This window comes from Micrasema longulum, unplaced genomic scaffold (genome assembly GCF_059751315.1).
Source record: "Micrasema longulum isolate JH-2025_06_02 unplaced genomic scaffold, ASM5975131v1 h1tg000691l, whole genome shotgun sequence".
Lineage (NCBI taxonomy): Eukaryota > Metazoa > Arthropoda > Insecta > Trichoptera > Brachycentridae > Micrasema > Micrasema longulum.
Genome location: NW_028277887.1, coordinates 216,481 through 233,031, shown reverse-complemented (window position 1 = coordinate 233,031; position 16,551 = coordinate 216,481). Strand labels below are relative to the sequence as shown.

At 35.6% G+C, this 16,551-nt stretch overlaps 1 protein-coding gene across 3 annotated transcripts in view; it reads left to right on the top strand.

Annotated features, from left to right (window-relative positions):
• The window catches only part of shot (dystonin-like protein short stop), a 495,344-nt gene that overhangs the window by 271,399 nt on the left and 207,394 nt on the right, over nucleotides 1–16,551 (top strand). For all 3 annotated transcript variants that reach the window (XM_088229644.1, XM_088229645.1, XM_088229643.1), the window contains 5 exons: nucleotides 1,144–1,334; nucleotides 4,088–4,173; nucleotides 12,032–12,351; nucleotides 14,537–14,706; nucleotides 16,299–16,520. In XM_088229644.1, the coding sequence (XP_088085770.1) occupies nucleotides 1,144–1,334; nucleotides 4,088–4,173; nucleotides 12,032–12,351; nucleotides 14,537–14,706; nucleotides 16,299–16,520 (989 nt within the window). The remainder of the gene's footprint in view (nucleotides 1–1,143; nucleotides 1,335–4,087; nucleotides 4,174–12,031; nucleotides 12,352–14,536; nucleotides 14,707–16,298; nucleotides 16,521–16,551) is intronic.

Below are 16,551 nucleotides of genomic sequence, written 5' to 3'. Positions count from 1 at the left end.
ACTGATCAAACCTGATAATTCAGTTTTGCGAAAAGTGTATCTTGACCCAACTTCAGGGTCAATCGATAACCAATCCGTTTCGTAAATTTCGCAATCGTAAAAGAAGCTGTGAGCATGACGTGATTTAAATAATTTGTACATGTTACTAAAATAGTGTCAACGGTAGCGTTATGAAAATTTATCTACATTATTTTAGGAGATAAGAAAAAGACCTGAAAAAATATGTTTTTTTTCTTTGCAATATGCATAAGAGATAAAACAGAGTATTCAAAAAATAAAGGATAATTACATTGCAATAAAATACATATTAACAGTAAAAATAGTAAACAAAAAAATCCCACAAAGGCATGGCCTGTTCGTTGGTATACAAGAATTTTTTTATGAATTTTTGCTCCTATAATAAATAGACAGTTATAATTTTTTTGTGTAACATAAGAAAGAGAAAAGAAAATATTCTGTAAAAAATTACAAGGTATTTTTTTTATAGTCATCAAAAATATTTAAAAACATATAAAAAAATAATCCTTATTATTAAAGGGCAACAAAATATATCATAGAAAAAAAGAGTTCATATCTTTAGTTTAAATCCAGGATAGTGCGTGTTTTTTTAAAGAAGGAAAATTTTGAAAGTTTGGCATCAATGAAATATTAAATTTCTAATGTAACCCTAACGGGTTTTTTAAAATTGTAAATATACAAAAAAAAAAAAATTATCAGTAAAAAAGAATTAAAAAATTTTCGGCCCATAAAATATGCATGTCTCAGTGCTAGCCTCGTTTTACAATGTGGTATTTCTAACACACGATTCCTTCTTTAACTTGGTCTATTTGAATTACTTGTAAATAAATTTTGGTATATTTGTCTTATATCTAAAAGTTTATTGAAAAGAGGGAAAAGTGCGATTTTTGTGAAGCATTATTTTTAAGATAAATTTTTGAACAGTTTCTAATGGTTTAATATGGTTGTCATAAGCTCCCCTACATCCAATTATTCCATAGGAAAGCGATGACTGTACAAGTGCATAATATACCATTTTAATGTTATTAAAAAATTAAGGTCCACCAAGCTGTAGGGTTTTATCACCATTTCTTGTACTTGTGTTAAGTTTTTCGACCCTTAATCATGATTATTCTTTCTTTACAGATCTCCGACATCGTAGGCCAGGAGACCAACGTGACGGCCCGAGAGGCTCTGCTCCGCTGGGCCAAGCGGTCCACGGCCAAGTATCCCGGAGTCAGAGTCAACGACTTCACGTCCTCCTGGAGGGACGGGCTGGCCTTCAACGCCCTCATCCATCGCAACAGACCGGACCTGATTGACTGGCGTAATATCAGGTAAATGATTCTTTTTACTCATTCGTTAATGGTTTAGTCACGTAGAACGAATGGCGGACGAAAGATTGGTAAAACTGATATACATGGCGATTGTGAATGGTAGCGTAGGACGAAGACGACGAAAAAAGACGCGGCATTATCAGAAAAACCAAAATCTCAAGTCTGGCCATGTCGAAAGCAGACACAACCGAAGAGCATGTGTGACAAGATTAAGAGGCTAGGAATGTATGAAAATCTGAAACTTTACTCCGCGGTCAACGTTAAATAAAAAATTAAGTATTTCTCTTTTGTATTTTAGTTAGGTTTCTGTGATAAATCGTAATGAAAGTAAAAACTGCTCTGTGGATTAACATTTTTATGTCTGTGTATTAATATGTCATCGACACATTTCTGTTCATGCGGTTACAAGAGGAGATCTCAGTAAAATGCTCGTACGAGGTTTTCCTGTAATTAAAATTATTTGTTACCAAAAACACGTACGACTTTCGCTCACAGAAATTTCTCTTTTGTGGCTCCAAGAGTGTTCAATTTCCCGGATGAACATATTAAGTTCTCCAAAGCGAGAGCCATTTTCAGGAGAAGTGTACAAGTTTGGATTTTGTCTAATGGAAGAGACCATTGCAGGAGACTGCTGCGATACGTTGCATAGATTTATATAGTACTATTGAGCGTGTTGTCCAGATGTTTACTGAAAAATATGTTTATGTAATTATTTTTATTTGTCGTATTCTTTAATAATATGCATGCTTCCACTTTCTATTATGTTGTATCTCAACTCAACACAGGGCTCTTGGCTTCATAGAGTAAGGGATACGTTTTTTTTTTGTAATATGTATAATAATGTGAATAAATATTAAAAATAAAAAGAATAAGTAAAAAAAATGTTTCACACAATAAAAGATAACTAGTAATATTTTCGTGCACGCATACAAAAAATATTACTGGCCCATCACCTTATTTTTACATTGAGATCCACTGTATCACCACATTAGCAAATTTGGAATGAGTCTTGAAAATTTTTAGAGTTCATGATTTAAAACACTCGCCCGATGTTCTCAAATAACCCGATCTAAGAATATCACCTCTGAGATGGTGAAAGTATCTCCTTGTTCTTAATCCTTCAATATACCCCCTTCGTGCTCGAATCCATTCTCTTTGAATACCATCATAAACCTGTGAGGTTATTTTATATTGTTTTATTACCTCTGAATTAATGCTTAAATCATGACGTGTACAGAATTCTTGACCTAACGTTTCCTTTGTTATCTCCTATCGTTTTGCCTTCATCTTTTTCTGTCAGTTTCAACTGTCGTTTCTATTTGAATTTACAATCCTATCAGTAAGATATTCTGTCTAGATTCATCTTTTGTGCTTTCAAACGCATTTTGCGTTCTTCTCCTTAGTCGTTTGCTCTTGGCAGAGCAGTCGTGGTCACATTGGCAGGCGGGAAGGACGTCCACCCGCTTCTATTTCTTTCTTTATTTATACGCCCTAAGGGCTTTTTAATGATTCTATTCAATCATAATTCTATTCGATGAAAAGCCGGTAGAACATACCGAGGTAGGTAAAAATAGTACAGAAGTTATGTGTACCGTCTCGATCTGTACATATGAAGATAGCGTTCGTAATTGCGGCCCAGGGTATGTATCGAGACGGTATACTTAACTTCTGTACTATCTATATCTTCCTCGGTATGTTCTACCTACTTGCCATATCGACATCCAATGAATGAACGCGTTCCTTACTTCATTAACATTTAAAATAGTTCTCATTTATATTTTAAATAGGCTTCTGTGATAGAAAGTGCCCACTTCAAAGCGATTATAAACTCAAATAAATCCTAAATCAAGCAAAAAATGTTCGCTTGAACATGATTTTAAAAATACTTTTGATACTTGCCAAGACGATATGCTTTATATCGTCTGTATTTATCTACCGAGCGACTACAAAGCCGGCTCCTTTAACGTCTCGATACGTACACTCCGGAAGATTGTAAAGCCGACGGAAAAAATATAATTACTCAATTTATTTTTTACGTTGGTAACATTTTACGGCTAGATGATCTTGTATGTTAATAGGGCAGTATCTAGCTAGTCTACCCACTGCATCTAGCCACTCGTTTCCGAAACTGACAGTTACGCCAGAATTCTATTTGACTTCAAAATTTACTAATTTCTCTCATATTTTTAATAGGCTTTTAAGAAAAAAAGTGCCAACCTCAAAAGGATTAAAAATATAAATAAATCATAATTAAAGAAAAAATTGCTCGGTGCAACAAAATTTTTGACACTTATAAAGCGTAGATAAACCGATGTACTTAAATCAAAACTTGATGGTGGGGGGGATCGGTAGTAGGTATATCTTTGCTGTCGGTCGGGAGAATTTTATCTTCAACTATGACGTCATACTGAAGCTTTGTCATTTTAGAGCGTAGATATGTGTGCCGTGACGTACGCTTCCCCTTGTTTCATATCGATGTACCTACCCAAAACTTGAAGGCGGGGGGCCGGTAGTACATCTTTGTAATCGCTAGAGATAATTTATATTCAACTATACCGTCAAGGTGCATGACGTTTTTTTCTCATCACAATCGAGACCCTGGCCTGATACGTTGTCCAAATTTAACTCTTTAATTATTTCGTTTTGGTCCAATAGAAATTCAAAAGTTCTTTCCTTTCTGCTCGCTTCCACGCGAAAATGCCGTGATGGTATATTTGTTTGTTGATTATTATATGTTATGTTTATGTTTCCAGGGGCCGTCACGTGCGAGAGAGATTAGAAACAGCATTCCACGTGGTCGAAAAAGAGTATGGCGTTACTCGACTTCTCGATGCCGAAGGTGAGTCAAATCTAACATCAATTAGCGACAAGTACCGCTGGATTATACACTTAGTGTGATTCATTAATCAAGACTCATTTGACCTGCAGTTACTAGAAGAATGACCTTTTGACAATGGAATAGTTAAATACGTTTAATTCAGAGTTACGCGGTACCGTAGTTTGGGGTGAACAAGGACCTACGGGGCAATAGGGACAGTCGTCAGAAAAATGTTTGAAGTCATATTACTTATTTAACACTTTTTTTATTTATTAATAAATTTCATAAAAGGTACATGTTTTTTAAAAATTCTATACATATCTAGGAAATGTTATCACTGTAACTCTCCAAAAAAAGAGACCAACTCTTGTGCTTGGAGAGGGACTTGCACTGTTGTAGTTGTTATTCATTTATAAGAGTTTATATAATTTTAAATACGAGTACATGAAAAAAAAAATAGGATGTATAAAAAAAAAACATAAAACAATAATACATTCATACTAATTAAAATTTAATGTAGTTTTTACGTATCTTTTTTGGGTGATACCGTGTGTGTTGGATTTGATCCGACGTTTCGGCTACCATTGCAGGAGCCATCTTCAGGGAAAACTGTGTGTTTTATAAAGAAATGTATGTGTTTATGTACTAAACGTCGGATCAAATCCAATATACACGGTATCACCCAAAAAAGATACATAATATTGATAACAGTGACCGTGAAAACCTTCGCACCTATTTAGTTTTTACGTGTTCAAAAAATTTAATTAGATTTACTTTAAATTTATTATTGATATATTATTTTTAATAGTTTTTAGTTAATTGGGAAGATTATTATAATTTTTTACACCTTCAAAGACAAAGCTATTTTGACCATGACTTGTGAGGAATTTAGGAATTTCAATATTATGTTGGTATCTGAGTGACTTATTTATCTTAAATTCTTTTATTTTTTCTTCTTTATAAATTTGTTTAATAGAATTTATTTTATAAAGAGTGTCTACCGTATGAACCTTAAATATTTTATCGTATACATATACAGTTTATATACATATAAGGGCGGGCATATTGCCTTAAGGCAATTTTTCCTACCTACCCAAACCGTTCAATTTGAGAAAATTACAAGTACATGCACATATTGAATCTTACTATTTTATTCAAAATTTAAAACAAAGATTAACAAAATAAAAAAATTAACACTATACTTTGAAGAGAGGAGAGGGGATGGGAAAGAAAGAAGAAGGATAAAGGAACAACTTAAATATTTAGATAGCGACATTTTAATATTGACTTGAACGTAAATAAAGAAGGGGCGTCTCTAACATTAGTGAGTAGTTTATTCCACAATCAGCAGCTACTACTGTGAAAGAGGAGGCAAGAAAATTAGAGCGATGAAAGAGTATTATCCCATTTTGTCTTAAGGCTAGCGTACATGCGCGAGTTATGTATTTCATACTATTCACAAAAAACTCGTTTTTCGTGGGTTCATGTATCAGCAATACCCCAAACGACGCGACATCCATCCAGCTCCAATGTTTATCTCATAACCATCATCTTTCCATTACCGCACTTAATGGTGCATAGGGTACTGCATTATAACGCTAATCGCGGGGTATCTTGTTCATTTTTGTTACATGATGGTAAGGTGATCAGTCTTACGCTTCTGGTGCCAGTCAAGGGACTATGAAATATTCTGGTGAACCATGTCGGGAATCGAGCCCGAGACCTCTTGCATGGCGCTGACCACTACACCACGAGGCCGACCATCTTTGACCAAGTTTTTTCATTAGACTAAATAATTATTCGCCCGGTTCCCTCCTTACAAATTTATATGAAAATCGCGCAAGACAAAATCAATGAAAATTAAGAATGTTGACAGCAAAAACACGTGTTTTGTTTTATTGGCCTTATAATTGATTTTTAAAAAAATATTTTTTTATTAATATTCTGTATCAAAATACAATTTTATGTTCACTTTGCCCAGCTAACAAGGGTACATACCCCGTTCCAAACTAGGCAATTACATTTTAATATATTATAATAGTTAACAAATTAAAAGAGAGCACGGATAAATAAAATATAAACTTATTCTTATACACATTTTGATACATATACATACACACATACACATATATACACATATATATACACATATATATACACACATATATACAATATGGACGGGCATGACATACCGATATTTAGGGGGAGTATTTTTCAGGTATTTTTATCGACAAATCCACTCCCCTACAATGACCTACCTCACCCCCCTTTAAATGGCCGCCATTTTTATTTTTACGTTACGATTACGCTAGTGCATGTACAAAAATATCAATAACTGAGTACGTAAATATCGCAGAACAATAAATTTGGTGTTATTCGCACGATAACATATTGTTCTAGCGCCTATTAAACAATTTTTATTGATACTAACTATCAAACATAACTAAAAACATTCAAACACCGAAAAAAGTATGCGAACAATTGATTTTTTTTGTGCATTTCCGCACATCATTAAAAAAACTAGTCAGTTAAGTGGTAATTGTTTTATGTTATTTCTACAGCTAGTTATGTTATCTACAAAATGACACTAAAATTGTTACCACAATTTTTTTACTTTAAGTACTAAATGTTATCTAATACAACTCTAACATGGGTCGAAATGGGGGTAATAAAATACAAATTGCTTTTATACTTTTAATACATCAAAATAACACAGTCAATTGTTTTTCTAAAGATATAAGACATAACTGAAACTCAAAGATGCTGTTCAAAATGTCCTCCATTGTTTGTAATGCACATTGTTGTTCTTAAAACAATTTGTCGTGTTGAACGGCGGATCATATCTGTGGCAGCTCGTATTTCATTTGCGGCGGTACGGATCCTTTCCACGAGTTCTTTCCGAGTCGCGGACGCATGGAAGTAAACTTTTTGCTTCATTGTGCCCCAGAAGAAATAATCCAGGGGCGTTAAATCGGGTGATCTTGGTGGCCACGCGACAGTGCCTCCGCGTCCTATCCATGGAGAATGTTCCCCATCCAAATGACAACGTACACTTCGCGCAAAGTGTACGGGGGCTCCGTCGAGTTGCAACCACAGCTTTATGAGAGGTAAATCAAAGAGTAAATCTGCAAACTCTGTTCTCAAAAACTCCAAAAATCCTTGCCCATTTAATCTTGGAGGTAGCTCAACTGGGCCGACTAAAACTCCGTCGATCATTCCGGCCCACATGTTCACACTGAATTCATGTTGAAAAGTACTCGGTCGAACTGCATGCGGGTTTTCAGAACAGAATTTTTATTGATACTAACTATCAAACATAACTAAAAACATTCAAACACCGGTTACATTTTGCTCTTGGTTTCAACGGCAGCTACGAAAGGACACCGACTTTTGGAAAAAAGTCCTATGGACAGACGAGGCAACATTTACGAGGCAGGGGATTATTAACCATTGAAATGACTACTTGTGGTGCAGATTTACTCTTTGATTTACCTCTCATAAAGCTGTGGTTGCAACTCGACGGAGCCCCCGTACACTTTGCGCGAAGTGTACGTTGTCATTTGGATGGGGAACATTCTCCATGGATAGGACGCGGAGGCACTGTCGCGTGGCCACCAAGATCACCCGATTTAACGCCCCTGGATTATTTCTTCTGGGGCACAATGAAGCAAAAAGTTTACTTCCATGCGTCCGCGACTCGGAAAGAACTCGTGGAAAGGATCCGTACCGCCGCAAATGAAATACGAGCTGCCACAGATATGATCCGCCGTTCAACACGACAAATTGTTTTAAGAACAACAATGTGCATTACAAACAATGGAGGACATTTTGAACAGCATCTTTGAGTTTCAGTTATGTCTTATATCTTTAGAAAAACAATTGACTGTGTTATTTTGATGTATTAAAAGTATAAAAGCAATTTGTATTTTATTACCCCCATTTCGACCCATGTTAGAGTTGTATTAGATAACATTTAGTACTTAAAGTAAAAAAATTGTGGTAACAATTTTAGTGTCATTTTGTAGATAACATAACTAGCTGTAGAAATAACATAAAACAATTACCACTTAACTGACTAGTTTTTTTAATGATGTGCGGAAATGCACAAAAAAAATCAATTGTTCGCATACTTTTTTCGGTGTTTGAATGTTTTTAGTTATGTTTGATAGTTAGTATCAATAAAAATTGTTTAATAGGCGCTAGAACAATATGTTATCGTGCGAATAACACCAAATTTATTGTTCTGCGATATTTACGTACTCAGTTATTGATATTTTTGTACATGCACTAGCGTAATCGTAACGTAAAAATAAAAATGGCGGCCATTTAAAGGGGGGTGAGGTAGGTCATTGTAGGGGAGTGGATTTGTCGATAAAAATACCTGAAAAATACTCCCCCTAAATATCGGTATGTCATGCCCGTCCATATTGTATACACACACATACACCCATGCGCATACACATACATACATTCATAATTTATTTATTTTTTATTTATTTATTTAACTTTTTGTACATAATGTTATTTGTACATTGGCGGGCTTATTGCCAAATGGCAAAATAATTTACTTCGTATCTTTAATATTAAGGAAAAAATTGAAGTCATTATGCTTTCTAGACTAATAAACTGTGCCCACAGCTAAGGCACATTTTAGCGTTTTCGCCCATATTTGAATAATAATATAAACTAGTTTTAATTTATTGATCGTTCCATTATGCCCCAGATGCATGCACACACACAACTAGCTATGAAGAAAAATCCTAATCGCGAACATCTGTCGCGAGATTCTATTGTGTTCTAAAATAATTATCCTCGTCATTATGAAGCCGTAGTTAACTTCGCACTCCAAGTGGAACTGCCTGAGGTGTTGCAAAAAAGTAACACAGTTAAAAAATAATGTACAGTAGATAATATTATTATAGCACGAGGCAGAATTTCCCAGCGGATCTTTTGTCCGTTGCATAATTGCAATATTTTCAATAATAAGTGACAACTTACATCCTGCATTTAAATTTTAAAATCAAGACTGACGCAAATGATTGTTTCATATCTTTAATCTTTATTGCGCTGTTTTAACTCTTAGATGACTGTGAAACATAAATAAAACGGTACCATAATACCGCAAAATAGTAATAAAAAAATCCAGAATTTAATACGTCTTTTGACGATTTTAGATGTATTTTTTCAAAATTAAAAGTTAATAAATAAGTGAACCGGATTGTGGTCCTTTACGATGATATTGTGGACTCAAGGGTCAATGGTTCAAATCCCACTTTACCACAGATCGATTTTTATTTATCCGGCTCAATTTATGTGCAACTTTTAGGAAATGGTCTGAAAATTGAAATATTTGGGTAAATAAAAGAATTCAAATGTTTCTTTTAAAAATATATATTAAAATATTTACATCAATATAAAAACTTCATCAGTTTCTTAAATAGAAGATGTATTTTCAAATTTTGATGTTCTTTTTACTGCAATTTTCTCGGTAAAACTGTTTTTCTGGTTTTCTTAGTTCGTAAATTTTTAAGCTAAAATGAAAAAGCTCTCATTAACGCTTTGTGCGTTTAAAAAAAACCTTCATTATTCATATTTCCGCTCCCAGTGGTGCATAGAGCACTGCATAAGTACACCAAATGCAGCGTATTTCCTATGTAACTACCCTTAAACTTTATTTTATTAATAACCAACAGCTACATTTATCATATTTAACAATTAGTAACGAGAAAATGTTTAAAAAGGCTATAAAAAAATGGATAGTGGAGCTAGGTAGAAGTAAAATGGATTGTCTCATTCGCCCATACCAATATTTAATCAATTGCTCCACAACTTATGTTAGGTTTTTGTTATTTTCATTGTGTGTTTTGTAATATAAATAATATAGATGTACATAAATACCTTGTTTTTAAAACTGTCGGAATATTTGTTATTTATCTTTGTTTTTTAAGTTAGTCTTCTTTGTTTATTCTCAAATGTAATTCCAAAAAAGTATATTCTTAAGTGTCCTCAGCACGGGAAACCCCAGTGAGGTCACATTATTTTTATTATTAATTATAGTTTGCAAGCGAAAAATATGGATAAATAAAAATAAAAATAAAATACAAAAAACAAAACAAATAACAACTAAGATAATTACAGGTTTTCACAAGTAGCACCACAGTAAGTTAAAATATATTCTCAAACACAAAATAAACAATGATCTAAATCCTTAAGAAAAAAAAACTATAAAATTATTTCGAAAGCAAACGCCGCACGTCATATTATGTTTGATGATTTTGTTATTACTTTAAAATTATTAAAAATTCGCCATAAATATGAATTTTGCCTGTAATTAGATGAAGCAAGAGGAGTATGAAGAAGAAGGTTATTTCCAAGAATTTTTGGAGGATCATTAGAAGAGAGTTTGGATAGTAATTTAGGACAGTCAATTGAACCAGAATCAATTTTTAATAGATCAATTATGTAAAAACATTAAATTATTAGGTGGTGTTTTTGACACAGTTGAAAGTATTGATCGGATTTAAAATTAAGTTTCAACCGGAAACACAATGCATGTACTTGACAAAATTCTTTAATATATTTTCAATGCGTGATATCTGCACATTGTACATGGATTGCCATATTTGTGATGCATATTCCAAGTTGCTTCGCACCAACGTACAGTAAAGGATTTTGAGTGTCTTTGCCATGGTAAACGATGAAGAGATATGCATCACATAGCCAAGGGTACATAAAGCCTTTTTTATGATGCTGTCACCATGGGTATCGAAAAGTAATTTATTATCATGGTAGACACCTAGATCCTTTACGAATAATGAACGTTGGAGGTTTTGACTCTTAAGCACAAAGTTAATTGCATAATTTAATCCACGATTATTGGGATGATTTTTTTTGCTATTTTTGTATGGATTATCTAAAATTTGTAAAAGCAATACATTTTTTATGTGAATCTTATATCGCGACATACGAACATCGGTGACTGTAGTGTTGTTTCTTTTTGGGTGGGGCGTAATGTCAAGTGCCACGTTGCAGGTTTGCAACAGGTAGAACCAAAGTGGCCATTGTTACCCTACGCCGGACCGCGTTGTTTATTGTTTACGCCCATTTAACACTCTGCTGGCCTCAAACAATGGGCCGTTTCGGTTCCTGTAAAGATACATCTATAAGGACATGGGCATGTTTAATCACATTATCACCATTGTTGAGGGTCAGAGTGATCAGCACTTGAATAGAGTATTCGCGGCTTAGATTGCATATTCTATGCGAATTAGCATTTACAGACTTCGCGCTTTAAATGAGTCACTCGTACAAAAGGAAATCATGGGAAAAGGATGCATGTTTCGTGCTGAAACATGACGAAATACATCAAAATTAACTTTTTTTTAGACGATTTAAATTATTATTTTTTGAATAAATTATAAGAGATGTTGAACTGATGTTTATTTAGTAAATCAATGAAGCTGGCCGTAAGAATAATACTGTTAGAGTTGATATATATGTTGTATTGGTTCTATAGAATATAATGACATTGCTTTTTTTGGTCATCGCACTATTTTAGGTGAAATGTTTTAGCCCGTGTGTGTCACCGATTATGGACTATCTTCTTCTTCTTCTTCTGCAGCCTTATTCTCTCCACTGCTGGGTGGCGGATGGCGGCCTCTTCCAAACGTCTCAATTCCTTCCTATCACCCGCTTTCATCATCCACGTTTTACCGGCAATAGAGGCAATGTCGTCGACCCATCTTTTCTGTGGCCTTCCAACACTTCTTTTGTTTGCCCACGGTCTCCACTTTATTATTCTGGGTGTCCACCTGCCATCATTATGAACCCCACAATAAACGCCAATCGCTGCTTGCGTTACAACGTTCGTTATTTCCAGATGTGGACACCCACGAGCCGGACGAGAAGTCCCTCATCACGTACATCTCCTCGCTGTACGACGTGTTCCCCGAGCCGCCGGCCATGCACCCGCTGTACGACATGGAGGCGCAGCAGCGCGCCGGCCAGTACCGCGAGCTGGCCTCCTCGCTGCACGCGTGGATCCGCGAGAAGGCGGCGCTCATGCAGGACCGCGCCTTCCCGCCCACGCTCATCGAGATGCGCAAGCTGCTGGCCGAGTCGCAGCGCTTCCGCAGCGACGAGGTGCCGCCCAAGCAGAGGGAGAAGCAGAAGCTGCAGCACGTCTACAGGGAGCTGGAGGTGAGGATATGGGGGTGGATCATTTATTCATAAACGCCCAGAGGGGTTATCAAGTGCATTAAGGCTGTAGTCTGGTAAAACGCTCGCAAAATTAGGAAATCATACGATTTGCCTTTTTAAAACGAATGTTTTTTTTAATCCCGCAATAAAAAAAATAAAAAAAACATAAATTAGATAAAAACAATATTTTTTTAAGGTATTTCTGTTAAAAAATATACTTAAAAGTTTTATGTGACTAAAATAAAATTACTTTTAGACCGGCAGATTACGCCATTTCAAATTTAGACTAAACTTAGGTATCTGGGATCTCTATAAAGACTAAGTATCGAACTAAAATGGTTGTAATAATTTGAAGATAATAAATTGAACATGAAAGTGGCCTGTTGATTCAATTAAATACAATACTTGACATATAAATCAACATTATTATATAAAATCAGCTTCAAACAAAAAAAAAAAAAAAAAAACCTTATTATTAATGACGTTCTTACAAGGTTACATCATTTTGCAAAAATGTTAGAGATGGGACAAATTGATCAATGTAAATCGATCGAATAAAAAATAATTCATTTGTTTTTGTTTATTAAAAAAGCATTTAATAATAATAATGTTTGGATAATTTATGTAGCGCCATTTTTGTGAAAATCACCTCAAGGGCGCTTTAATGTCTTATTTTTTAGTAAGTAGTTGTTGTAAACACACTAACACATAATAGACTTGTTTTCGCGTTTTTATATCAGTTTTTGGGTACAGAGTCTCATAAATATTATGTATCTTTTTTGGGTGATACCGTGTATGTTGGATTTGATCCGACGTTTCGGCTACCATTGCAGGAGCCATCTTCAGGGAAAACTGTGTGTTTTATAGAGAAATGTGTGTGTTTATGTACTAGTAATTTGTACCGTGTCACAGTCAGCAGTAGGCACATTTCTAGTTTTGTAGGAAAGAATAATTATGTTTATGTACTAGTAATTTGAACTGTGTCGCAGCCGGCAGTAGGCACATTTCTATTCGTTTTTGTCATATGTAGTGCTGGGAACCATGTTGAATTTAATTTAAGCCCGTCGTCATTGTTTATATTATCTAGATGTCTGTGTATTTCAATTGCCTCTTTTATTATTCGTGCACTATAATTACTAGGTTTATGTAGAATTTTTGGTTCAAAGGCGAAAAAATGTCCTGTGTCTATAAAGTGTTCCGCTATTGCGGATTTGTCTGGATGCCCAAGTTTACACGCTCTTTTGTGTTCGTCAATTCTCTTCTTTGCTGTGCGCCCTGTTTGTCCAATATACACTTTATCACATCCTTGGCAACTTAGTTTGTACACGGCTTCAGTTTCCAGAGGATTTTTATCTTTTGGGTTTACTAAATGGTCTTTTATTTTTCCCACAGTCCCAAATGTTGTTGCAATATTTTGTTTCTTCAGCACTTTGGCTATCCTGTCAGTTACATTCTGTACATATGGCAGGTATGCAGTCCCTCTGGTAATATCTTCTTCCTTGTTCTTCTTTGTCCCTTGCGATTTAATAATGTTGTCAATTTGTTTCTTCTTATATCCATTATGCTCCAATGCATCTGAAATTTTGTTGAACTCTTCGCCCTTTTCGGAATCTTCGCATATTCGAGTCGCTCTTGTTACATAATTATTCTTTCCTACAAAACTAGAAATGTGCCTACTGCTGACTGTGACACGGTACAAATTACTAGTACATAAACACACACATTTCTCTATAAAACACACAGTTTTCCCTGAAGATGGCTTCTGCAATGGTGGCCGAAACGTCGGATCAAATCCAACATACACGGTATCACCCAAAAAAGATACATAATATTTATAACAGTGACCGTGAAAACCTTCGCACCTATTTTACAGAGTCTCATGTTTGCATGAAAAACTGATAAAATCGATTTGATCGGTACATGATCAGTGATCAGTAATTTCACATCACTAGTGACATGCATTTGGCAGCTGTCATTTTAATCAAGCTGTATTTTAAGGACTATAGGTACCTAATCCGTATGCGAGTTTTTAATAAGATGTTTGATTTTATCTACTGTAACTGATAAATATTATGAGAACTGAAAACAGAACCCACCAGAGCATTTGCATTGTGTGTCCCATAACTTTTAGTGACAATTATCTGTGGCGATCATACAGTAAATTAAATTTCTCTTCCGTTTTCAGAAATATTTCGAGTCTGTCGGCGAGTGTGACATCGAACCGGAACTTCGACCTGAGATTCTCGAACAGAACTGGAGCAGGCTGATGATGGCTCACCAAGAAAGGGAGAGAGACATCCAGGAGGAAATCAGACGCCTGGAGAAACTGCAAAGGCTCGCTGAGAAAGTGCACAGGTAACTAAAGACTTACAATCGAAGTTGGGGACAGCTTGGAGAACTTCATTCAATTTTCTGTTACTTGTTTAAATGTCCTGTAATTAATTTTAATATAAACATATAAATTTACATATTCAAAATTGATCTTAACCACTTTTTATGGTTTCCCATATCTTCTTGCACTATCCCAGCATAGAATTAGCTATTTTCCAGACGGCTTTCCAATGGATCTTGTCTTTGATCATCATCACCCTTTTCCAGTTCCTGCTAAAGAATTTAAGCTGTATTTATTATCATATAAGATGTGTATAAAATAAACATGTTAGATTGTTTAAATTCGTTGCAACAGAGAGGGAAAACATCTTTGAGAAGGGAATATGAGAGTCTAGGCATTTACAGGGATTATGACCTATCGTTGGCTGATTTAAGTGGCGACTTTACACACTGTGTAACATTCACCATTCTGCCCGTGTTTAAACATCCACATTTCCTCGACTCTTCCATCTGTTGACTAGTAGGTGATTTGGTTCAGCCGGATGAACTCACCCGCAGGATAAAGGTTTTAGCTCCTTTACTTCACAAAAGTCAACAGATAGAAGAGTTGAGAAAATGTGGATGTTCAAACATAGGCAGAATGGTGAATGTTACACAGTGTGTAAAGTGGGAACAGGGGCAGTTGAGGGTAAGCGAGCAAGACGACAGTCTCCTATAAGGCGGACGGAGTAACTAAAGGTACTAATAGCGGGGTCCTCATTGAATGCAGCCTTCAACTCGGTTCATAAATGGAGGCATATCATACACCTAATGCCTGACATCCCGAATCGGGTTGTGGTCCTGTGGCTATTGTCTCGGACTCACGGACCAAAGGTCCGTGGTTCGAATCTCTCTCTACCACAACTCGATTCCATTTTCTAATAGTGAGTTATTTACAACTCGTTGAAAATGGGCCTCAAAATTAAATATTTGGGTAAATCATAAGAAAGCAAATATTTAAATAGGTGCGAAGGTTTTCACGGTCACTGTTATCAATATTATGTATCTTTTTTGGGTGATACCGTGTATGTTGGATTTGATCCGACGTTTCGGCTACCATTGCAGGAGCCATCTTCAGGGAAAACTGTGTGACACAGTCCAACATACACGGTATCACCCAAAAAAGATACATAATATTGTTAAGCAAATATTTATTTTAATAAAAAATATAAAAAATCCCAACAATCCACAACACTCAAAATTGAGCAAGATGATGAAGAATATTATTTTTTCTCTCATTTGGAGTCGTATCTTCCTCCTATCACGATAAATATTTGTTTTAAACAAGCGCGTCACTAAACCAAATTTAGCCACCTGACCTCTGAAAACCTCCCATATTTATGAAAATGTTTCAGAAAGAAAAAGTTACCCACGGAATTTATTAGAAACACACGAAGGAATTATGTTGTGTACATAAAACCTCCAAAACACGAAAATCTGATTTTTGGTTGGTCTCCAAACTTTCATACTGCAATTTCTCAAAATGGTATTTTTTGGGTTAGTGACCTTATGACGTGTGGTTTGTCTATAAATTCAACTGCCTATTTAATTTACTATCCGTTTTGAATCGTTTTCAGGGAAATCAAGCAGACAGACACCAGCCTAGATGCCTTGGAGCGAAGAATAGAGTCTGAGTCTCGCCGCCTGGAGCGAGGGGCGCACCCCACTGAAGCCAAGGCGGCGGCCGAGCACGTGGAGGCAGCTCTGCGTCAGGCCGACCAGGACATCCAGGAGCTGTTCAGGGACGTCCAGGTGCTGAGGGACGGGCGGTATAGCCAAGCGCAAGACCTGCATTCCAGGTATGTGGAATATAATGCGACTACAACCCTG